The sequence below is a fragment of the Petromyzon marinus genome, chromosome 62 (genome assembly GCF_048934315.1).
Source record: "Petromyzon marinus isolate PM22_M1 ecotype Great Lakes invasive population chromosome 62, UKy_Petmar_22M1.pri1.0, whole genome shotgun sequence".
Lineage (NCBI taxonomy): Eukaryota > Metazoa > Chordata > Hyperoartia > Petromyzontiformes > Petromyzontidae > Petromyzon > Petromyzon marinus.
In genome coordinates, this window is record NC_133728.1 from 10,632,132 (window position 1) to 10,656,594 (window position 24,463).

Here is a 24,463-nt window from a genome sequence, read left to right on the forward strand (position 1 = left end):
TATGAATCTCTGTGCATCTCTATAGATATCTGTGCGCTTCCATGAATGTCTGTGTGTCTATATGGATCTCTGTGCATCTCTATGGATCTCTGTGCGCTTCCATGGATGTCTGTGTGTCTCTATGGATCTCTGTGCATCTCTATAGATCTCTGTGCGCTTCCATGGATGTCTGTGTGTCTCTATGGATCTCTGCATCTCTATGGATCTCTGTGCGCTTCCATGAATGTCTGTGCGTATCTATGGATCTCTGTGCATCTCTATGGATCTCTGTGCGCTTCCATGAATGTCTGTGCGTCTCTATGGATCTCTGTGCATCTCTATGGATCTGTGCGCTTTCATGAATGTCTGTGTGTCTCTATGGATCTCTGTGCATCTCTATAGATCTCTGTGCGCTTCCATGAATGTCTGTGTGTCTCTATGAATCTCTGTGCATCTCTATGGATCTCTGTGCGCTTCCATGAATGTCTGTACGTCTCTATGGATCTCTGTGCATCTCTATGGATCTCTTTGCGCTTCCATGAATGTCTGTGCGTCTCTATGGATCTCTGTGCATCTCTATGGATCTCTGTGCGCTTCCATGAATGTCTGTGTCTCTATGGATCTCTGTGCATCTCTATGGATCTCTATGCGCTTCCATGGATGTCTGTGTGTATCTATGGATCTCTGTGCATCTCTATGGATCTGTGCGCTTCCATGAATGTCTGTGCGTCTCTATGGATCTCTGTGCATCTCTATGGATCTGTGTGTTTCTATAGATCTGTGCGCTTCCATGGATCTCTGTGCGTCTCTATGGGTCTCTGTGTCTCTTTGGATCTCTGTGCATATCGATGGATCTGTGTGTCTCTAAGGATATGCGCGTCTCTCTGGGTGCTGTGCGTCTCTATGGCTCTCCGTGCGTCTCTGGATATCCGTGCGGCTCTAAGGATATCCGTGCGTCCCTATGGATCTCTGTGCATCTCTATGGATCTGTGTGTCTCGATGGATCTGTGGATCTCTATGGATCTCTGTGGATCTCTATGGTTTTGCTATGGTCCACAGTTTGGGTTGCGTGGTCACAATCGCACTGCCGTGGCTTGCTCCTTTAATTTTCCACTTAAACTTCCCAATCCCCGTGTGGGATAAGAGCGCCGCGTACTCACGCGCATGCCCTTCACTCGAGGTGCTCCGATTATCCTCCCACGTGCGCAGAACATTTGAGTCTATCCATAATAGAGGTTTTTGGGTGAGATCGCATAAATATAAAGGTGTTGTTAATATATATAATATAAAATATATAAAAAGTGACGACATCCACCACATTTCTGGACTACCACTGTCGCTCATCCACAGCTTCGTTCCGTTCCCTCCCTTCACCCTCCGCACCTTATCTCCCCTTGCCTCCTGGACATCTATGAAAAATTGCTTCACAGCTCATCGGATTCCTGGTGTTCCTATTCGAACAAGAATGCGGGGCTTACTTGCACCTCTTTGGTTCTTTCGGTAAAGTCACGTAGGTAAAAAATAAAATAAAAAATAAAATAAAAAAATGAAAACAGTTATTTCATTGTTTTCATTTTTGTTTTGTTTTATTTAAAATTTTATTTATTTTTATTTTGTTTTTTACCTACGTGATTTTACCGAATAGAACCAAACAGTATGGATCCTTGCAGTCACGAAAGCTTCAAATCTAGATTTTACTGGCACGTGTCCTGAACATCTTTTTTCTGCCGCCTCTTTCTCTTCTCACGTCACGGTTGCTCTAGTTGTTATTCGCATTCGTTTACAAACCGTTAGAAACCTCGTGTGTTAGTTGTGCAATATCCCTCAGGACACTCGGTATCTGCAGTATCGATGTTTTTATTTTATATCGATGATAGGTTCGCCACGGTGGCTAGGAGATGTTAACGACCTCGCCTGGTATGCAGGAGGTTGTGGGTTCGATCTGGACCCTGTTGCCTGATGTATATTTGTAATTTGCATGTCTCTCTCCGCGTGGTCGCGTGGATTTTTCTCCGGGGCCTCTGGGTTTTCCCCTACACTTTTAGAAACATGCGTTTTAGAGTATTTGGCTGCTGCAGAATTTTCCACACGATAAGCCAATTCGTTGAGCTATCATTTGTGATAGCCAGGTGGCTTCTGAAGAAGAGCGATATAGCTCAGTTGGGCCTTACCTGGTAAAATAAAAATAGTTTAGTTTAGTGTGCGAGTGTGAGAGAGTGTGTGAGTGTAAATGAAGATCCATAATAGTGTTTTGGGTTAGATTGCATAAATATGAATGTCATTAAACCCGCCACCACGCGATACAGCCAATTAGTAAGGTTTGTCACGTAAACAAAACATGCCAATTCTTTACCATTATTATTTCCCTTCTACGTGACTTTACCGAAAGAACCAAGAAGATTAATTATTTACCAGTACAGCACACCTGTGTGTTGGGAGAGTAAACCCACAACATTCACAATTCTAGTCTGACGTTTTGGCAGTAATTACAACCAGCATCATCAGGTGACAGCCAGAGTGAAATATGTTATTGCTGTGCTCACATGCGCACACTTTGCAACCTTCGTCGTAAAATCGCCGGGCAAAACGGCTTGAGGAGCAGTGGTCCTTACCCAAAAGCGGTGGGCCTTACCGACGAGGAGTGGGACTTAACGACAAACGGTGGGCTTAACCGACGGCTCGTGGGGGCCCTACCCAATAGCGGTGGGCCTTAGCGATGAGCGGTGGGCCTTACCGATGAGTGGTGGGGGCTCTACTGATGAGCAATGTGCCGTACCAATGAGCAGTGGGCCCTACCGACAAGCGGTGAGCCTTACCGACGAGCGGTAGGCCTTACCAATGAATGATTGGCCTTACTGACGAGCGATTGGCCTTACCGACAAGCGGTGAGCCTTACTGACGAGCAGTGGGCGTTACCGATGAGCGGTGGGCCTTACCGATGAAGGTGGAGTTGACCTCGTAGCCATATCCACCCCTGACCTCCACGAAGTCGAAACCCTGCTCCAGCGCAAACTCCGTGAAGTGCAGTTGGACGTTGTTGCCATCATCGGCGATGAGGAGCCACATGCCTGTGGGTGCGGGGAAACCGTTCCACATTCCACAGCAGTGCGGTACTACAGTGGACTCTGGATTATCGGCGCTCATAACGGGTAGGATGGCCCCGAACAATTCAAAATCGCGGATAATCCAAAAATATCAATTTTCTGCATGCTCAGTGATGATACTTTCCTGCTCCCATGCAGAAGAGTCCGCCCACTAAGTGAATGATAGCAGAGTCACGCCAATCAAAATCAACAAAACTCCGCCCATCGTTGTAAACATACGTAACTACTGCACTATCGAGGCGATCACGTGGATTTCGGATTAACTGGGGCACACATATTTGTTCGGTTTAAGCACGTGACTTGTAATAAACATTTCCCAGAAGAACAATGTATAACTGTTTTTAGATGATTAATTTGGGCTTAAGGGAAAATCCATGAGTTATTAATGTATGTCAAAATCTCAGCTGTGCGGTTAATCTGCAAATCGTATAAACCACACGCGAATAATCCGGAGTCTACTGTATAATTATTATCATTGCACTCATTTGCTCAGGAAAATTTCACCATAATCTCAAGACGCTCTTTCAAAAGAGGGTCCTGCCAGGTTTTCACAGCAGGGGGAGATTTTGTTGTTGCTGTTTGCAATCCAACATTGACAAATTATTCCAGGTAGCCCCGCCCACTGATCAAGTAGCCCCGCTCATTATTCAAGTAGCCCCGCCCACTGATCAGATAGCCCCGCCCACTACTCAGGTAGCCCCGCCCACTAATCAGGTAGCCCCACCCACTGATCAGATAGCCACGCCCACTACTCACGTAGCCCCGCCCACTGATCAAGTAGTTCCGCCCATTACTCAAATAGCCCCGACCACTGATCAGATAGCCCCGCCCACTACTCAGGTAGCCCCACCCACTGATCAGGTAGCCCCCGCTCGCTACTCAGGTAACCCCGCCCCCTTTTAACTCAGAACTAGATCGTGACTTTTGCAAAAGCTTTTGGGGGACAATGGGACAGAATTACTGAAACTACTGGAAGTTGTGGCATCTATTTTATCTGTGTTGTTCTCCCATCCCCTGCAGGCAGATCTCAACCTGACAGAGTGTCTCCCTACTCAACATGCCCAGAGCCAGGGGCTCACCTCAATGAGCACCTCTGAGCCCTGCGGTGGAAATTACAATCAGAATATTTGTCTGCAGTTTACACGAACACTTGAGTTCCCGAAAATATGACTTTGTATTTGAACACCGGCTACAGGGAACAGCTCCGCTGTGCCGTATGTACGTTGGACTTCTTTCGCACCGTACATTGCCAACCGTGCCAATCGGAGGTACATATATTGGCCACCGTCGTTCTCATGGGGCACGGTGACCATCACAAAGTCACCGCTACGTTTCACAGACGCAGTCTGCAGGAGCTTCACGGTATCGGGCGATATTGCTGCTCCGTGTCATCCCAATTTGAGTAATTTGCGACGTATTTTTTTCGATTATGAAAAATAAGAAGAGGTTACACCCTTTCTGGCAATAAAACAGGTGTTAAGATTTTCAAACACAAAATCAATACCTTTCGTAAGGAATCAAGTCTGCATTAACCGCACATACTTGTGGTGAACATGCAAACAAACATGCCCTGATAATAATGAATGCATTGTATTTGAAACTGATTGGCCCACACTAGATACTTCCTTATTTATGGCCTAGTCTCACCAGTGTTAGACCAGAGAGCGCCAAAAAGTAAACAGCAAAGAGATCTCAGAGGCAGTTCTGTGATATCCACCTCCATGGTGTGTTCTCTCAAACTCGGACTCTGTGTGTTGCTGGTGGACTCTGTGTGGGGAGGGGGGAACTCACAGTGCGCTTCGCTGATGTAGTGGCCAGGGTAGTTGGGGGAGGTGAATGTCGAATTTGGTTCTCGGAGCCACGTAGGTCCGCCACAGTCCTCTAAGGCACAGAGTCCACCAGCAACACACATAGTTCATCAGCAACACACACACAGTCCACCAGCAAATCACAGAGTCCATTGGCAACTCGCAGTCCACCAGCAAATCACAGTCCATCAGCAACACACACAGTCCACCAGCAAATCACAGAGTCCATCAGCAACACACACAGTCCACCAGCAAATCACAGTCCACCAGCAAAACACAGTCCACCAGCAACACACAGTCCACCAGCAACACACACAGTCCACCAGCAACACACAAAGTCCATCAGCAACACACACAGTCCACCAACAAATCACAGTCCACCAGCAAATCACAGAGTCCATCAGCAAAACACAGTCCACCAGCAACACACAGAGTCCACCAGCAAATCACAGTCTATCAGCAATATACACAGTCCACCAACAAAACACAGTCCACCAGCAAATCACAGTCCATCAGCAACATACACAGTCCACCAGTAAATCACAGAGTCCATCAGCAACACACACAGTCCACCAGCAAATCACAGTCCACCAGCAAAACACAGTCCACCAGCAACACACAGTCCACCAGCAACACACACAGTCCACCAGCAAATCACAGTCCACCAGCAAAACACAGTCCACCAGCAACACACAGTCCATCAGCAACACACACAGTCCACCAACAAATCACAGAGTCCATCAGCAACACACACCGTCCACCAACAAAACACAGTCCACCAGCAAATCACAGAGTCCATCAGCAAAACACAGTCCACCAGCAACACACAGAGTCCACCAGCAAATCACAGTCCATCAGCAATATACACAGTCCACCAACAAAACACAGTCCACCAGCAAATCACAGAGTCCACCAGCAAAACACAGAGTCCATCAGAAACACACAGAGTCCACCAGCAACACACATAGTCCATCAGCAACACACACAGTCCACCAGCAACACACAGAGTCCATCAGCAACGCACAGAGTCCACTAACAAAACAGAGAGTCCACCAGCAAATCACAGAGTCCACACCAGCAACACACAGAGTCCACCAGCAAAACACAGTCCATCAGCAATATACACAGTCCACCAACAAAACACAGTCCACCAGCAACATACAGAGTCCACCAGCAACACACAGAGTCCACCAGCAACACACAGAGTCCACCAGTAACACACAGAGTCCGCCAGCAACACAAAGAGTCCACCAGCAACACACAGAGTCCGCCAGCAACACACAGAGTCCACCAACAAAACAGAGAGTCCACCAGCAACACACAGAGTCCATCAGCAAAGTCCACCAGCAACACAAAGTCCACAGTCAACAATCAACAGCCCCCTTCCTCCCCATCTGGTCGAGAAATCCACGCCTTATATTTGTTCCACGAGGGTCTGCGCGGGTCGCTCACTGGGCAGCGCCGGCTCCTTTGTGGGGCCGGCGTCGGGGCCCTCGGGGCACTGAGCGGCCTCCAGGGCGACGTCGTCGACTGCCACGTGGGGGCTTCGTCCACGCGTCTGCACCACGAACAGAACCTGCGGGAGGCACGCGGGTGGGCGGTCAGGCGGCACTTCAACAAAGACAAAGACTCCGCCCCCCCCCCTCGTGTAGCCTTAACAGACTGTTGGGGCAAGTGCTGTTAGCGAGTAGCACCACCTATGAAGGCCGGTACTGTGACACACGAGGGGGTGGGTGGCCAGCACCACGCCCGGCCGCCTTTGTCTCCCCAGCGACGATGTTTACACATTACACCAGGTACTTGTTTGAGGCTGAATCGAGGCACAGTACCGGTTCAGATACTCATCACTGGTGTTGGCCGTGAGCGGGAATCGATCCCGGGTTTCCAGGTTCGTAGCGCAGTGCACCCTATGGACAATTTAAACGAAACATTATCTTTATTCAGAAGCGACCTGGCTGCCACCAAATGAAAGGTCAACTAAGTGGCTTATCACGTGCAGATGGAGAGCAGCCAAATACTCTGAACGCGTGATGTCGATTCTAAATACGAAGGGAGTAACCGGAGTAGCCAGAGAGAAAAAAATAATAATCCATGCGACCATGGGGAGAACAGCAAACTCCAAATACATAAACATCAGGCGTCAGGGCTTGGGTTTGAAACTCACAAACTCCTGTATGCCATACTCTTTGGTTCTTTTGGTAAAGTCACGTAGGTAGAAAAATAATAGATCACGACGTTTCGATCGCAACACAAGCGACCGTCATCAGGTGGAACAGATACAGCGGGTGAACTGCAGACATAGGAGAAAGAGCTGCTGCAACAAGAGCTTATATAGGATTTTGGTGGGCTCAACCCAAGGGTAAAGGCGAGGTACGTAACATCTGGCCACTGCAGCGCCTAGGTTGGCACCACATCACCGTAACGGCATCGGCCTCTGACACATCCCGACAGGGCTGGGACAGTCCCAGTGGGCTTAGGAAGCTTCTCCGGGCTGTGCCAAAGCAATTACAAAAAGATGACTATTTTGGTTACGAATTAGTCTGGCGTCGCACCCAACTCGTCATGTACGCTGACATTTTGCGCGCCGCACGTTCGCCGACTGTGCTAATCGGAGGTGCGGAGGGGAAGGAGAACAAACTAAACATGAAAAGCAGCTGTTAAGAAATGAGTTTGCCAATCTAGATGATGATTTAAAAGTGGACAGCTCCAGCGGCTTACTAAAATCGAGAAGGAAGAGCGTTCCAGACGGCTGCAGAAGCGCATCTGAAAGTGCACGATGCAGTGACCGTCTCTGTTCGATGGTTAGTACAGTTGTCTACGTACGGTGCGAAAGAAGTTCAACATACACTATAATACACTACGATACACTACACTATACACTACTATGCACTACACTATACACTACATTACTATACGCTACACAACACCACCATTTCTTTAAAACTGCTCGTTGTATTTCATTTGCTGTCCGTTCCCCGCACCTCCGATGGCTACGTACGGTGCGAAAAAAGTTCAACGTACACACACACACCACACACAACACACACCACACACACACCACACACACCACACACACACCACACACACCACACACAACACACACACCACACACACACCATACACACCACACACACACACCACACTACACACACACCGCAAACACCACACACATACACCACACACACACACACACCACACACACACCAAACACACACCACACACACCACACATAAACAACCTCTCGGAATGACGGCTCGCAACGTGAATAGCCCCCAATCTGCGGGCGGTCTGGTCAAGGCGTGGCCCGCTATCGCTGGGCTCCGATTTGCGCAAAGAAACCGCAAATCAAAGCGTGGCCCAAGAAGCCGGCTGAGTTCCTGAGTTGGGAGCGGTCGGTGGCATGACGTGCTGATTAGGGAGCTGGCGAGGAACTTTGGGCTGAGTTTAACACGTCGTAGTAGCAGGCTGTCGCCACCAATGTTATCCATAAGAGAGGTTGTTTAGGTTATATCGCGTAAATGTTAAAGTGTCGTTATAGTCGCCACCACGCTGCACGGCCAATTTGTGAGGTTTGTCACGTAAACAAAGCATTTACAATCTAGATTTGAAGTTTTCGTGACTGCAGGGATCCATACCCTTTGGTTCTTTCGGTAAAGTCACGTGGGTATAAAATAACGTGATTTAATTTATATTATTTTATACCTACGTGAGTATAATACATTTACAATTCGAGTACTCGAAATATTGTGGATTTACCCTCCAACACACCGGTTTACTGTACTAATAACGAATGGGAATGTTTTGTTTACGTGACAAACCTCACTAATTGGCTGTGTTGGGCGGTGGTGGCGGGTTTAACAACACATTGATATTTGCGTGATTTAACCCAAAAAACTTCTATTATGGACCTTTGGGCCCTCTCCGCACTCGTCGCGCTCGATGTGGGAGATGTTTCCTCTGACAATGACGACCTCAACGACCTCTGATTTAAAGAAGCCTGACAGTAGCAACATCGAAGACGACTCCCGGAAATTCCAATAAAATTAAGTTTTATGATAAAAGCAAATAATAATAATTGCAGTGTAAATCTAATCAGACTACACAATTTTGTTTGTCTTAAGTTACAATGAAAGCATGCAAGTACAAACGGGTGAGTTGGTTTTAAGACAGTGATTTAAAGTGTGACACAGACTCGGAATCCCCGAATGGACAGAGGAAAAGGGATTCCACACATTTTTAGATGAATGCTGCAGACCGAGGGAGTGCGAGCAATTGGTCAAGTTCGGGTTGGTGCACGCCACAGTCTTCTTCTTCTTCCAGCGTATGGCAAAGTCTGTGTAAAGCATACGCTTGGACATGTAAATCACACGTCTAAGTCTTGTGAGCCATGCGGCAGCTTCGCGAGTTCACGCGACTAACACTGCCCAGTCCGCCGGAGAGAGTGGCCTAGTAGGATGATGCAAGTTGTTCGCGATACGGTGGTTCCATTGTCTGGTTCAGGTCGCTGGCCACAGTGACGGGGCGCTGTTCCCAAGCGGCTGATGGAGCACCGTCGTTCTTCTTGGCAGAAAACGTGACCGTTGGTTTATGTTCCGTGAGCGTTGATTCATGTTCAACCTGATGAGAACTGGAGGCAGCAGGAACATAGTCCCATTGCACAAACTACTCATTGATCTGTTGAAAAGATCTTCATAAATAGAGGACCGCAGAGCTTTGGCAATTTGCTGGTAGTGCCAGCTCACCGCCTTGGCTGGTGCTGCTGCTGCTGCTGCCTTTCCCGCTCACGCCTGGTTCCTCCTCGCTCGCGCCTCTCTGCGTCTGCCTCTTTGTCTTCGAGAGTGAGTGAACACTGTGCTCAGGTAACAGGTGACATCATTATTGCTACGTGTAGTCCCGAACGGCTAATTTGCGGGTATTTTTTTTATATTTTGGAAAATGTGAAAGCAGAAAGGGAGGGAGGAAGGGAGGGAGCTTCATCATGGCCGCGTCCTCACTACGGCCACACGTCTCCGCTCTCGGCCGTCTCCTTGGGCCATGCCCGCCCGTGCTGATGCAGGTGCGTGGCTCGCAGTACAACCCCCTACGTCCTGCCGCCAGACCCCATAGGGGAGCGCAGCCGCTTGCAGCAGCAGCAGCAGCCCCCCCGCAGAGCTGAGCGCGGAGGAGCGGGAGCTCGACCAGCTCAAGGCCGTGAGGCCCGTCAAGGCGGTGCCGCCCGGCCTCATCAGCTCCGTGTTCTACGATGACACGGTCAGCAAATTCATCAACATGCTGATGAAGGGTGGCGACGAGGTGCTGGCCAGATCCATCATGCAAGAGACGTTGGAGCTGATCAAGCGCAAGCAGCTTGGAGACATACTATAAGACGCTGGAGCCCGAGCGAGCCGCCATTGAGTGCAACCCCTACACCATCTTCCACACGGCCATGGAAAACTGCAAAAACGGTCATCGTCCTCGTAACGGTCAAGAAGGGAGGCAAGAATTACCAGGCACCGACACCGCTCAAGGACGACCGGTGGCGATTCCTGGCTCTTCGCGGAGTGCCACGAGCACAAGGCTGTCCGTGGAGGTGCTTGCGAGCGTCCACCAACGAGGGCAACGACATCAAGCGCAAGCATGACCTGCACCACATGGCCGAAGGGAACCGCGCGTTCGCGCACTACCGCTGGTGGTAGGGAGGGTGCCGATGCGAGCACCACTCGTCCGGCCACCAATACCCTCCCTCCTTCTCTGCACCGCCACCGCCGACATCTAGTGTTGTGGGAAGAGGGCCAGCCATCAATCTGCGCTGACAGTGCACGGTGATGTCGGGTTAAATAAGCCTCACTGCCTCCATGATGCGGGTAGACCCTCATCCGGCAGTGGCTTGACACGCAGGCTGTACGTGTGACAGTTGTGGCAAGTGATCTCAGCTATGATGGTAAGAGGCCGTCCATAAATGACGTCACGCGATTTTGGATGATTTATGATGCCCTCGTCACACGGCGTCACAAAAAGTCAGACCCCCCCCCTCAAATATGACGTCACAAAGCTCTGCCCCCCCCCCCCCAAAAATATATATAAAACATGCTTCAAATCGCTTTAAACTATTGTCATTGTAGTGCGTATTTAATGTGGAACTGCACTCTGATGTTGTAGGAGAAAACATTTATATTTTTGGTTCTTTCGGTAAAGTCACGTAGAAGGGAAACAATAAAATAATTAAAATATAAAACAAAATTCTCACGACGTTTCGACTGCAACACAAGCAATCATCATCAGGTGTGAAAACCACAGCAAGAAAATTTGAAAAGTGGCGGTTTTTTTTACGTTAGCAACACGGAGAGCATTTTGACAGTTTGTTCAGATGGACGAGTCCATCTATGTTCGCAAAAGAGGAGGGGAGAGACGAAAATAATGGATGCGGTCTGAAAGACACCGTAAGCGTGAACAATCAATTAAGACCCGAAATGGTTTTATCAAATTCTTCCAATGATTGCTAAACCAGAATCCATCTTCTCGGTTGAAATTGTCTCTGTGTTTGTATATGTGGATAGCCTCATGAACGAATCTCTCATGGTAGCCAGATGGCTTGCAAAGAACCTCTGTCTTGGAGAAGTCAATGTCATGTGAGCATACTGAATTATAACAGTGATCTGCCACGGCCGAGGTGTTGGTCATATCGTGTTTTAGGTCTGTTTTGTGTTCACGAATGCGGTCCGAGACATTTCGTTTGGTTTCTCCAATGTAACTACTACCACAGAGGCAATTTAGTTTGTAGACACCAGGGTACTGCATGTCTGGAATCACATCTTTTACAGATGTAGTGGAATAAAAGGTAAATGGTGAGATCGCGTGGGGGCAGGACATTATGGGTCATATTGGGACAAATAGGTGCGATGGTTGGGACGATGAGGTAATGATTAGACCAATTAAGTTAGGAAGCCAGAGACGGCTGTGATTGGCTGGTGTTGTTGTCAGGGCTAAAGTGGCGTCTTAAAGTCTGGAGAAGTAACAGGTGCAGGGGCACGCGGAGCGTCGTTGGGACGCTGGTTAATTAATTGGAGAGTAATGAGAGCGGGGATAAATTGGGGAGACGCGAGGAGAAAGGGGAGTTGGATTCGGGGGCTGGACGAAGCAGGACGTGGAGCAGAGCTGAAGTGAAGGTAGCTAGCAGTGGAGAGAGGAAAGCAGGAGCTGAAGTGGAAGCAGCCAGCAGTGGAGAGAGCACAGTGAGAGCAGAGAGAAGCAGCCAGCAGTGGAGCGAGCACAGTGATAGCAGAGAAGCAGCCAGCAGTGGAGAGAGCACAGTGATAGCGGAGAGCAGAGACGAAGCAGCCAGCAGTGGAGAGAGCATAATGACATCGGAGCTGACGGAGAAGTGGAGATTGGAGAGACAAAGGTGGCGAGCGAGTCGAGTGAGGCACGGCGAGCGAGCTGTGGCAACAAGGGAACTGTGAAGCATTGAGGACATGTGGAGAACTGTAAATAAAGTGGTGTTGGAAGAAAGACAAAAGTTGTCCCAGTGAAATCAACCACTACACAGACGGAACCAGATCATGGATTTTATGTAATGTGCTGAATCGGACCTGGATCTTGAGTTGTCTATAGTTATTTAAAGTTGCGCATTTTCACGTGACGTCTCATTTCTCAATCCCCCCCCCCCCTCTCGTCACACATTGTCACAAATGTCTGAACCCCCCCCCCCCCAGGTGCGTGACGTCATTTATGGACGGCACCTAACGTAAGAATCGGTGTTTTCGATTCCTACATGCATGTCATAGGTTCACGTGATCATCACCTGCATTTGCTAGATGCCGCTATATTAATCACATTGTAAAAAATATATATAATCGAATCGCAATAATTGAGTGGATTGCCGGCGAGATAATCGCTCTGCTCCTCATAGTTCTCATCAGCAGCCACACGGCTGCCCTGTGCGCTCTCTGTATTTATGGTCGATATTGTGCGTACTTTAATGTAACCTTGTTATGCTTTTTGTTTCCACGCGTTCAAGTTATATTGTGGATAAAAAAATTCTACCAAAATAAAACGCAGGAAAATGTACAAAAAGAGGGAGCGAGCGATGAAGGGAGCGAGGGAGGGAGGGCAGACCTGATTCACAACAACCCCTTAGGCACCTGAGCTAGAGACAAGAGAGAGACACAGCACTGATGATGTGAGAGAGACACCTGGAAGGGGGTAGACTCATTGAGGGTGACGTGACCGGGAACCCAGACTTGCCCATGGTCGTCCATCTGAGTCCAGATGGCACGGGGAGCCTCTCCGATTGCGCCCCGGGTCTGCACCGACAGCGGACTCTGCTGGCCCTGAAACATGTAGTACCTGATGGAGAGACGCGGCCAGCACCCTCGATCTGTTTAACACGTAGGAGTTGATACTCTTTGGTTCTTTCGGTAAAGTCACGTAGGTATAAAATAAAATAAATTAAATTACGACGTTTCTATTGCAACACAAGTAATCATCATCAGGTGGGAAAACCACAGCAAATAAAGTTTTTTTGCTGAAGTGGGAGAGAGAAAATGTTCTTGCTGTGGTTTTCCCACCTGATGATGATTGCTTGTGTTGCAATCGAAGTGTCGTGATTTATTTAATTTAATTTCATACCTACGTGACTTTACCGAAAGAACCAAAGAGTATGGGTCCCTGCAGTCACGAAAACTTCAATCTAGACGTAGCAGTTGGCTGCCTTCGTGACCACTATTATTCATAAAAGGTTTTTTTGGGTTAGATTGAGTAAATATAAATGCCACTGCCACCACCGCCACCCCAGCCAGTTAGTAAAGGTTTGTCACGGAAACAAAACGTGTCAATTAGTTATTACTTCAGCACTAACCGGTTGCGCATTGGAGAGTAAAACCCGAAAACATTTACAATTCGAGTGCTCTGCATCGTTTCGCTGGCAATTACGAAAACCACCAGCAGCTTCGTCAGGCAATTTTTGCCAGAAATCGTGATGTCTTCCTCCGTTTCCGGCCTTAAATAAAGAAGGGGTAAAGGTGGTGTCACTGTGAGCCAATCAGGTGCGGGGCGGCGGTGTAGAGGCGGGGGCCCAGCTGCAGAGGTGTCGTGGGTCATCTCCGGCAGGCCGCCCCAGTTAATACTGCGGTTTAGACCAGTGGCTCTTAACCTGCGGTGCACGCTGCACCCCCAGGGGGGGGGGCGAGATTGCCCTTTTTGGGGGTGCGAGACAGCCTGCTTTTCTTTTACATATATAAAAGGTAAATCATAGACAACACAAAAATTAAGCATGGGCACGTAAGTTGCAACTAACTTCGTTTAATCAAACCCAATGTGTTTATTAGTAGTACATATAGTAGTACATTTGTTTAACGATTGAAATCCAAAGGGCTGCAAGACTGCAGGTAAACATTAAGAAACAGCTTGTTTTAGAGTGTGTGGTATTCACCGTCAAATGTTTGCATCTCACGCGTGCCATCCGCCTCACTCACCGCGGATGTTAACACAGAACACCACGACGTCATTCGCACATGAGTCGCGGTCCAGATTTGCCAAATTCGAAATGCAGTTGATCATCGGTTGTCAAGGCGTGCGATTATCCAGCTTTTCAACATTATCCGGTGATTCCGGGCCGATCCGTCAAAGAAAAACAAAACGGCATGCAATCGGGCAATCGTCAGAAAAACCGCTGCGAATGCTGTGATCAGTCCGGCGATCGACAGCACCACGTGCGTAACGAAACAAGGAGCTACACTTGAATTCAGTGTCAAATATACAGTATACAATAAATCATACACTACACGCAACAGCTTGACCAATGACAATACTGCACGTATATACATGTTCACGACTAATAACTTCGGTAATGAAATCTGAAAATATGCAGTGCGATATGGCGAAAAAGTGTGTGCAAGTCGGAGAGTAAACCAACAACATTTACAATTTGAGTACCGTGACATTTCGCTGAGTAATTACATCCAGCATCATCGGATGATCTAACACAAAAGACCGTTATTATGGATAACATTGGTCACGCAGGCCTACGACTACTACTACGTGTTAAAGTCAGCACTCGTATACTCATGCCCTGTGTTGTCCAATTGATACATGTTCATCATTTCGAAGATAAAATGAGGATGTTGTTTAATTATTAATATATTATATTTACTAATTTGTCTAATTAATGCTGTGTAGCAGCAGGGTAAACAGCCAGGACATGAATGAGAATATTATGTGGCTTTGACTGGGAGCATTAGACGTATGAATGCATGTATAGCACCTCCGATCAAAACATAGCACCTCCGATTAGCACGGTTGGCTACGTATGCCGCGAAAGATGTTCAACATACATACATACACACTTTGTTCTTCCCTCGCACCGATCCATTTTGTAATTCCCTCCCATAATTAATCATCATCTCCCCACCACTAGCCTCCCTGAGTTCTATTCAAGATGCGTTGCGATAATCCTTACTCGTTACAACTTTCGTTATGCGCAGTGTCACATAGACGAGACATTCGTGCTGATGGAGAAGCTCGTCACAGTGTTTTTGGTTCTGGGCTAATCGCGTGGCCCTTCCCCCGCCGTGCCGTGCCGAGCCTCACCAGAATCGCAGGCAGTAGGGCCCATTGCTGGACTCGAGCTCCAAACTCCACATGACAATCTCAGACATGGGCATGGGCATCTTGGCCAGGATGTAATACCCTAGGGGAATGACAAAGATGAAAACACAGTTCCCCCTTATGGCCTTAACAGACTGTTAGGGCGAGTGCTGTTAGAGAACATCTATGAAGGCTGGCACGGCACACGAGGAGGTGGCCAGCATCACGCCCGGCCGACCGCCTTTGTCTCCCCAATAGCGATGTTTACACAGTGCACCTTCAACGGAGGAGGAGGAATAGGAATAGTGTAATGACAAGGTGACACCTGCTGGCCTGGAAGGGGAGTCACGGGTACGGGCACGGTTAAGTAACAACTAATCATAGAGGGAGGTGTATCTGGGGCAAAAGTATAAGGTTAGGCTAGCCGAGATACTCTGGGAACCTGCTCAAAGATTCCACGACAAGGCATGGCCGGAGGCGGGACCTAGCCATGCCTGGGGGGATATAAGACTTAGCAGACCCGGGGCTCGGGGCACGTGTGTGGAGTCTTGGGTCCTGGCTGTGTCACTGCTTGCCGACATCTCTCTCCGTCATCCGGCCACATGGAAGATCTCCTGCGTGGTTTCCATCGCCGTCATCGTCATGCCGCCAGCCAGCGGTGTAGCTGAGTGAGGGCGATGGGACCACGCCGAGTAATCGGCTGTGTGTAGCCAGTAGAGACGTTAATATCTAGTATTGTGCTCAGTGTGAGTATTGTGCCCGGTGTGAGTAATAAATAAGAAGTACCCTCTACATGACGTGTCGCGAAAATTGCTCATTACATAGGAGTCAGAGGTGGTTGAAAACATAATTTAGTGCTAGACAGCAAAGAAGGAAGTATGTCTAAGCAACAGAAAAACGGAACCCACCTGTCGCATCTTCCGACGACGATGAAATGTGACCCAAGACCTCCTACCAGCCCCCGGGATCCGTGGTCTCGGTTATTGAAGCTGCGGCGAGTGAGTTGGCTGCGCCAGAGATGGTGGAACCGGGAGCGGCCACTCCGCACCAGCAGCCCAAAGACGGCTGGTGGATGGTGTCAGTACAGCTGGACCTGTTGCGGGCGGTTGTCGTGCAGTTGGTGACGCTCGTGACGGAGACTACGATAGGGGGTCGCGCTGCACTGACATCGCCGGGAAGGAGCGGCCAGGAGCCGGGAGTTGACGTTCTGGCGGGAACGTCCGCAAGCACGATGGCCACCCATTACATGTGGAGGGGAGAACGCACAGCTGGAGGCCGCCATTACGGGTGGTACGGGGGAGGCGCGGACGGAGTCCGCCATTTTACGAAACAAGCGTGATACGCAAGATGCGGTATCTGCCGCTAGGAGCGAGGAATTTTCCGATGTATTTAGCAAAAAGTGAATTTCACATTGGCCGTACCTCCTTATTGCAACATCGTATTGACACGGGGGAGGCTAGCCCTGTTCGTCAGAACTCGTATTGATTCCAGCCCTGTTCGTCAGAACTCGTATCGATTGAGTCCACTGGAAAAGGAACGTTTGCAACAGGCGGTCAACGAGATATTGGCCGCCGTCGTGCTTGTTAAGAAAAAAGACGAAAGTCTTTTTTGTGTTGACTTCCGAAAGTGGAATAAGGTTTCCATAGCCGACGCATGCCCACTCCCAGGCATGGATGACTCTCTGGATACTTTGTCCGGTGCGCGTTTTTTTCTACTCTCGAATGGTCATCAGGGTTTTGGCAGCTTCCCCTTGATGAGTCGTCGAAGCCTAAAACCGCGTTCTGCACACCCCAGGGACTCTTCCAATTTAACTGTCTTCCGATGGGCTTGACTTCGGCTACGGCAACTTTCAACAGCTTATGGAACTCGTTTTGGCTGGCTTGCAGTGGGACTCATGTCTCATCTATTTGGATGACATCATTGTGTTCAGCCGCACTTTTGACGAACATCTCCAGCGGCTGCGATCTGTTTTTGCTAGAATGCGATCAGCCAATTTGAAATTGAAAGCAGTGAACTGTTAAATTTCGATTTAAAGCTTTCGTGACTGCAATGATTCATCTTCTTTGGTTCTTTCGGTAAAGTCACGTAGAATGAGAATAAAATATTTTATTCTCATTCTACGTCAGTGAAATGTTATTTTCTGCAGAATTCTGTGCGCTATTTGGGTCACATTGTTAGTGCGAACGGCATATCCACGGATCCCAAGAAAACGGCTTGTGGGCGTGATTGGCTGACCCCCAAGTCCGTGGGAGATGTACGTAGCTTCATTGGGTTTGCATCGTACTACCGCAGGTTCGTGCCACAATTTTCCACAGTTGCTAAGCCCTTGCACACCTTGACAGCTAAAAACCAGAGTTTCCAGTTGGGGATGAAAGAAGAAGCTGCATTTTTATCCCTTCGTAAGTGTCTGTCTGATGCCCCCACACTCGAGTACCCTGATTTCTCTCTGCCATTTATTCATGACACAGACACTAGCGATACGGGCATAGGCGCCGTCCGGTCTCAAGTTAAGAACGGAGTGGAAAAGGTAGACGCGTATGGCAGCCGCGTCCTGTCCCCCGCAGAACGACGTTATTGTGTTACTAATAGAGAACTGTTGGCCATGGTTCATTTATAACAATAGTACAGGCCTTGCCTCTATGGCAGATAATTCATTGTCCGCACGGATCACGCGGCCCTTCAGTACTCCTTGCAGGTTGATCAACCTTCTAGCCAACTTTCACATTGGCTTGAAATTCTGCACGAATACTCGTTCCGTGTGATATATCGAAAAAGGGTGTGGCATTGCAATGCTGACGCATTGTCCCTTCTGCCTCTGTCGTCGAGCTGTGCATGTTCGTCCAGTGCGGGCCGTTGTAAACCTCTGACAATGAGATAGCTACCATCATGGCAGCATTCAAGGACATAGCCCACAGAGGTGTTTGCACCTGCTGATAGCGTTTTGCACCTTACACGCTCTGAATGGGTTTGAAAGAAATTAGAGGATGTGTCCCTAACGGCCTTGCGGCGTCGTGCGGAATTGGACCAAAAAGCTTCTGCACCTGCTGATGGACCACGAATGGTCCTTCAGTATGATCTGTTTATATTGAGGGAGGGTATGTTATACCGTTGTCGTCTTGTCGTCCCCACTGCTCTTCGAATTAAATAGATTCAAGTGGTGCACGAGGATAAATTGTTGCATCTCGAGGTCCGGAAGACGTTGCTAACACTGCAGCGTGATTATTATTGGCCGGGTATGTCGAGTGATGTCTACCACTTGGTGCAAGGGTGCATGGAGTGTGCGCGTAGGAAACCGGCGCAGAGGAAGTCCCAGCCTCCACTGCAATCCACTTCGGTTTCACGGATTAATGAGTTGGTCGCGCTCGAAATCCTTGGGCCCTTTCCGGGCACTCCAAGAGGGAATAGATTTATTTTGGTGGGTGTTGAGTATTTCTCATGATGGTCTATGGCTTGGCCGCTGCCTGACCAGTCAGCAGCTTCGATTGCTGAGGCGTTTTTGTATGGATACGTAATGGACAAGGGGGCGCCTGAGCAGCTGCTCTCTGACCAGGGGCGGAATTTCTTGTGGAAGCTGCTGCGCAAGGTCTGCGACGCGTTGGGCACTAAGAAAATTAGAACGTTGCCATATTATTCCCAGACAGATTGGGTGGTGGAGCAGCTGAATCGGACTCTGACATCCATGCGTTGTCAGGCAGTTAGTGTGTCGCAAACGGATTGGGATTTGCATGTTCCGAGTGTATTAGCTGCGTATATAATGGGCCCCCCATGCTTCCATGTATGGGAGGGAAAATGTACCTCCTCTGGACGCTCAATTTGGTTCGTCGAAGGAAAAGGGGAATTCCAAATTGCCTGTGCACGTGAAAATTACGCTGGAACGCATTTTGGCGGCTCGGGAAGCAGCCAAATTGAACGCCGTAACAGCACAGGTGGCTAGCGAGCGAAATGCAGGGAAACGGGATCACGAATCACGTTCTGCCGTGGTCCATAGGTGACAGGGCATGGTTGCATTGCCCGCAGGTGCCGGTAGGTACGTCCCCTAATTCGCATAAGCCTTGGCAGGGTCCCGTGGAAGTGATCGAGGTCAAACGGCCGCAGTGTGTGCGTGTACGAGTGGGCCATCGCCCTTGGTTTGTCCACCCGTCATGGTTAAAACCGTCTGTTCCTTCTTGGGCTGACTCTTCATCTCTAAAAATTATACGGCCAGTGTTTGTTGTGTTCGACGATCCGGGGGAAGTGCTGGCGGAGGGCATACTTTAGAAGGATTGTGTCATGTCGCCCACAGCTTCCGAGCCCATGACAGCTGAAGGACTTCAAAGCCTCGCCGAACGCGAGGAGTTGCCTGCTGCCGCCGAGCCTGCAGCACCTGTGAAGCCGATGTTGCCACCTACTTCTCCGGGGGTTCCAGTGGTGTGCACACCCCCTGTGAAGGAGATGAAGACCGTCTCCGTCGACGGACCGGCGTCGCAAACTCGGTTTAAATGCTTAAGATTCCGCTGATGGAATGTCCCTGTGTGTTGTGTAAGGGAGGGGGGGATTGTAGTTGTTTTGCTTGAGTTGTGAAAATTGTTTCTCTCTCCTCCGTCTTGTTCCCTCTCGCCATTTTCTCGTCATCCCTTGCCTTGTTAAGTGCTTTCTTGATCGTTCTTACGGATTGTTATGTAGATGACACGTTCATCATCTGGCCACATGGCCGATCAGCTCTGAACCAATTTTTCAACCATATCAATTCCATACACCCAGTCATCAAATTTACCATGGAGGTGGAAAAGGATGGCAAGTTACCATTCTTGGATGTTTTAATCGAAAAGAGACCAGATGGCTCAATTGGGCACTCTGTCTACAGGAAAGCCACCCATACAGATGCCTATCTAAAACCTAACTCCCACCACCATCCATCCCAGAAGAATTCCCTCATCAAAACTCTACACCATAAAGCTCGATGTATTTCCGACCACCATCACCTAGCCAGTAAACCGGAACACGTACACCAAGCTCTCAAGATGAATGGATATTCATACTACACAATTCGTAAAGCTATCACGCCAACAGTTGGGAAAGAACCACCTGAGGACCCAATCAAAACCATCACCTTGCCATACATAGCAGGAGTCATCAAAAATATTTCCAAAATCATGAGAAAACACAAGATCCAGGTTAGATTTAACACAGCACGTAAAATTCGTGATCTGATCCCATCCATATGCTCCCTGACATGCAATACCCCGGCGTCTACAAACTAAGCTGTGTCTGCGGCAGTAGTTAAATTGGAAAAACTAAGCGACATTTCTCGCACCGTGTTCGTGAACATAAGGCAGTTCTGAAACACAGGAGGACCAATACCTCCGGCGTAGCTGATCATTGCTTTAATGCGGTGGGCTCACGCGAAATTGATTTCTCCAAGACGAAGGTACTTTGCAAACCCACTGGCTATCAACAAAGATTCGTTCATAAAGCCATCCATATATATAGACACAGAAACAATTTCAACCGGGAAGATGGGTACAAACTGAGCAATCATTGGAAAGGCGTTATTAACCAGTTTAAGTCATAACTGGCTGTGATGTTTCCATCCTACCTTCCAATGTTAATTGTTGTTTTCGGCTCTCTGACTTTACATTAACAGGTAAAAAAAAAGTTCTCACACTAACACAGCCACCTCGTGCGCCGATGTGGCGGAAGCTCTGCGATCTTACATTTACGTCCTAATCTCTCACATTAACATAGCTGCTGCATTGGCAGTAGTGCGGAATTGTCATTGTTGCTGCATTGGCAGTGGTGCACTGCCCATGACCCTGGTTGCCGCCGATACACTTGGGCCACGCCCATCCCCAAACCTTTATAAACATTTGGCCTTCAGAGGCTAACTCCTTTGCCTGATGACTGCCGCTTGTGTTGCGATCGAAACGTCGTAGTTTTTATTTATTTTCTTTGAACCTATCTATGTGACTTTACCGAAAGACCCAAAGAATATCTCTCTCTCTTTGCTGAAGCCCTCTTGTGGCGAACAGACCTCTGACATTGAGGCATTCTAGCTGATGAACACGTCACCAGTCGGAAAGGACAGAAGATGATTCTCTGCGTGCAGGAGTAGAGCGAGCGGAAGATGAGCTGCGATCAATTCCGCGATTCTGCTTTTGCTAAGGCACGCGAGAGAGGGGAACCGGGCAGCCGAGCGGGAGAAAGAGATTTTACTTTGACGGAGGGGTTTGTGAACCTGCGCCTGTGGTGTGGTCCTGTGGGGGTCCAGCGAAGCCGGGGAACCCCGGCCGGGTCTGCCGGTTCCATTTGTTGTCGTGGGGCACCAGCTGCTGCCAGTAGCACAGGCCGTCCTCAAAGGTGCAGTTTATCTTCTGGTAATCTATGGAGTAGGTTGGGGAGGTTCAAGTGATCACGCGCATGAGTCATGCACGGTGGCCGTGCAGTGGCATAACACTCGTGCCTCATGATAAGCAGGGGCCCGGGTTCGATTCCCGTGGAATTTGCATGTCTCTACCCTCTGCTGTGCAGTGTGTGTGTGTTAGTGCTTGATATTGTGAGTGTGAGTGAGTGAATGTGTAGAGTTTTTATGTTGACTTCCCCCTGTTGTGCAGTGTGTATGTTAGTGTTTTATAGTGTGAGTGAGTGAATGTGTAGAGTTTTTATGTTCACTCCCCCTTGTTGTGCAGTGTGTGTGTTAGTGTTTGATAGTGTGAGTATGAGTGAGTGAATGTGTAGAGTTTGTTTGTTCACTTCCCCCTGTTGTGCAGTGTGTCTGTTAGTGTTTGATAGTGTGAGTGAGTGAGTGAATGTGTAGAGTTTGTATGTTGACTTCCCCCTTGTTGTGCAGTGTGTGTGTGTTAGTGTTTGATAGTGTGAGTGTGTGAGTGAATGTGTAGAGTTTTTATGTATCCTCCCCCCCCATTTTGCGTCGGTTTTTATGTATCCCCCCCCCCCCCCATTTTGCGTGGGTTTTCTCCAGCTTCGCTGGTTTCCTCCCACAGCTGAGAATACACACGCACAATGTCACGGGTAAATTTCGATTTAAAGCTTTCGTGACTGCAAGGATTCATCTTCTTTGGTTCTTTCGGTAAAGTCAAGTAGAATGAGAATAAAATAAAAATAATAATAAAATAACACAACAAATGGCCTTCAGGTGAAGGCCACTTGTGTTGTGGCCGAAACGTCGCGAATTTTAAGGTGTTATTTTATTTTATTATTTTATTATTTTATTCTCATTCTACGTGACTTTACCGAAAGAACCAAAGAAGAATGTCACGGGTATTGGCCAGACATCCCAATACTGAAAAAAATAGTTGAGCTGCACATTACTCATGCTATGTGTTTGTTGTCCTTCCCGCGCACCTCCGATTCGAATGGTTGGCGATGTATAATATGAAAGAAGTTCCAACATACATACATGAGCAATCATCACGCCCTTCCTGTGAAACTACCGCAGACTGTCTGTGAAACACAGCAGTGTGGCGCCTTCCCACGTGATCATCGCACTGCACTGTAAAGAATGACGGCGCCAATACCGAGTGTATTAAACCGCAAATCAATCGCTGCCGCCCAAACATAGATGCCATGTCCCTGGACTGTCCACGTCAAACTTGTGACGGGTGGCAGCCACAATCACCGGTTCAAACTTGGGATGGGTGGCAACCACAGTCACTGCTTCACACTTGGGATGGGTGGCACCCAGAGTCATTGGCTCAAACCTGGGCCGGTGGCAGCCACAGTCACCGGTTCAAACTTGGGATTGGTGGCAGCCACAATCACTGATTCAAACTTGTGATGGGTGGCAGCCACAGTCATTGGTTCAAACTTAGGATTGGTGGCAGCCACAGTCACTGGTTCAAAATTGGGATGGGTGGCAACCACAGTCACTGGTTCAAACTTGTGATGGGTGGCAGCCACAGTCATTGGTTCAAACTTGGGATTGGTGGCAACCACAGTCACTGATTCACATTTGCAATGGGTGGCAGCCAGAGTCATTGGTTCAAACCTGGGCGGGTGGCAGCCACAGTCACTGGTTCAAACTTGGGATTGGTGGCAGCCACAGTCACTGGTTCACACTTGGGATTGGTGGCAGTGACAGTTACCGACCAGTGAGGACGTCCAGCCGGAATGTGGTGTAGGTGGCGTTGAAGCCCTGGTTGGGGATGCTGCCCTCCAGCGAGTGGAAGACGATGGTGGCGTCGCTGTGGAGGACGCGCACCGTGCCCGGGTCGGCGAAGCCCGTGTAGCGCTCTGCTCCACGCAGCACACGGCAGCAGAACAGTGGTCAGTGCAACACCACTCAGCGCAGTACCACACCGCTCAATACAGCAAGACTCACAGTATCATACCACTCAATAATACACTTCTCACAGTGCCATACCCCCCACACACCAGCCACCTAGCTTCAACTTCCTCAGGAAGGAGTGGTATATGCTCAACTGGATCAGGACTGGTCATGGCCCATGCCTCATCAACCTCCACCGATGGGGAATAAGAGCAAGCCTCCTATGTGCCTGTGGGTGGAGAAAACCATGCACCACATCCTAGAAGTCTGCCCAATCCACAAATTTAGAGGAGGCCTACTCACCCTCAACACGGCAGGGCCAGAAGCAACCAGTTGGCTTCGGGAATTTGCATTCGGTAAATAAATAAATCGCTCAACAACTTAACACAGTACCACACCATTCAATACAACACTACTTAACACAGTATCGCTCCAGTTTAACACGTAGGCTTTCGCGACCAATATTATCCATAAAATAGTTTTTTTTTTGGGTTAGATCGCGTAAATATATAAATGTGTCGTTAAAACCCGACATCATCCGACACAGCCAACTAGTAAGGGTGGTCACGTAAACAGAACGTGCCAATTCGTCACTAGTACAGCACACCGGTGTGTTGGAGAGCCAAGCCACAATATTTACAATCTGAGTACGACGCTTCATCAGGCGACAGCCAGATTTGTGGAGAAGTCTTACTGTTGCTGCTGGCCACGACGAGAGGGCTTCAGGAGAGACAGAGAGAGAGTTC

At 48.8% G+C, this 24,463-nt stretch overlaps 2 protein-coding genes and 1 pseudogene across 2 annotated transcripts in view; 1 reads left to right on the top strand and 2 right to left on the bottom strand.

The window, feature by feature from the left end:
* LOC142906267 (enteropeptidase-like) overlaps window positions 1-6,517 on the bottom strand; it is a 38,278-nt gene extending 31,761 nt beyond the window's left edge. The window contains exons 1-3 of the mRNA XM_076053740.1: window positions 6,344-6,517; window positions 4,875-4,964; window positions 2,916-3,047 (exon numbers count right to left, since the gene is read on the bottom strand). Coding sequence (XP_075909855.1) covers window positions 2,916-3,045 — 130 coding nt within the window. The 5' untranslated portion in view covers window positions 3,046-3,047; window positions 4,875-4,964; window positions 6,344-6,517. The remainder of the gene's footprint in view (window positions 1-2,915; window positions 3,048-4,874; window positions 4,965-6,343) is intronic.
* A 3,352-nt stretch (window positions 6,518-9,869) lies between these two features.
* On the top strand, window positions 9,870-10,566 carry LOC116955865 (small ribosomal subunit protein uS7m pseudogene; annotated as a pseudogene).
* Window positions 10,567-12,784: 2,218 nt separating this feature from the next.
* Window positions 12,785-24,463, bottom strand: part of LOC142906279 (enteropeptidase-like) — a 37,234-nt gene continuing 25,555 nt past the window's right edge. The window contains exons 9-12 of the mRNA XM_076053764.1: window positions 23,540-23,683; window positions 21,669-21,812; window positions 15,458-15,557; window positions 12,785-13,216 (exon numbers count right to left, since the gene is read on the bottom strand). Coding sequence (XP_075909879.1) covers window positions 12,991-13,216; window positions 15,458-15,557; window positions 21,669-21,812; window positions 23,540-23,683 — 614 coding nt within the window. The 3' untranslated portion in view covers window positions 12,785-12,990. The remainder of the gene's footprint in view (window positions 13,217-15,457; window positions 15,558-21,668; window positions 21,813-23,539; window positions 23,684-24,463) is intronic.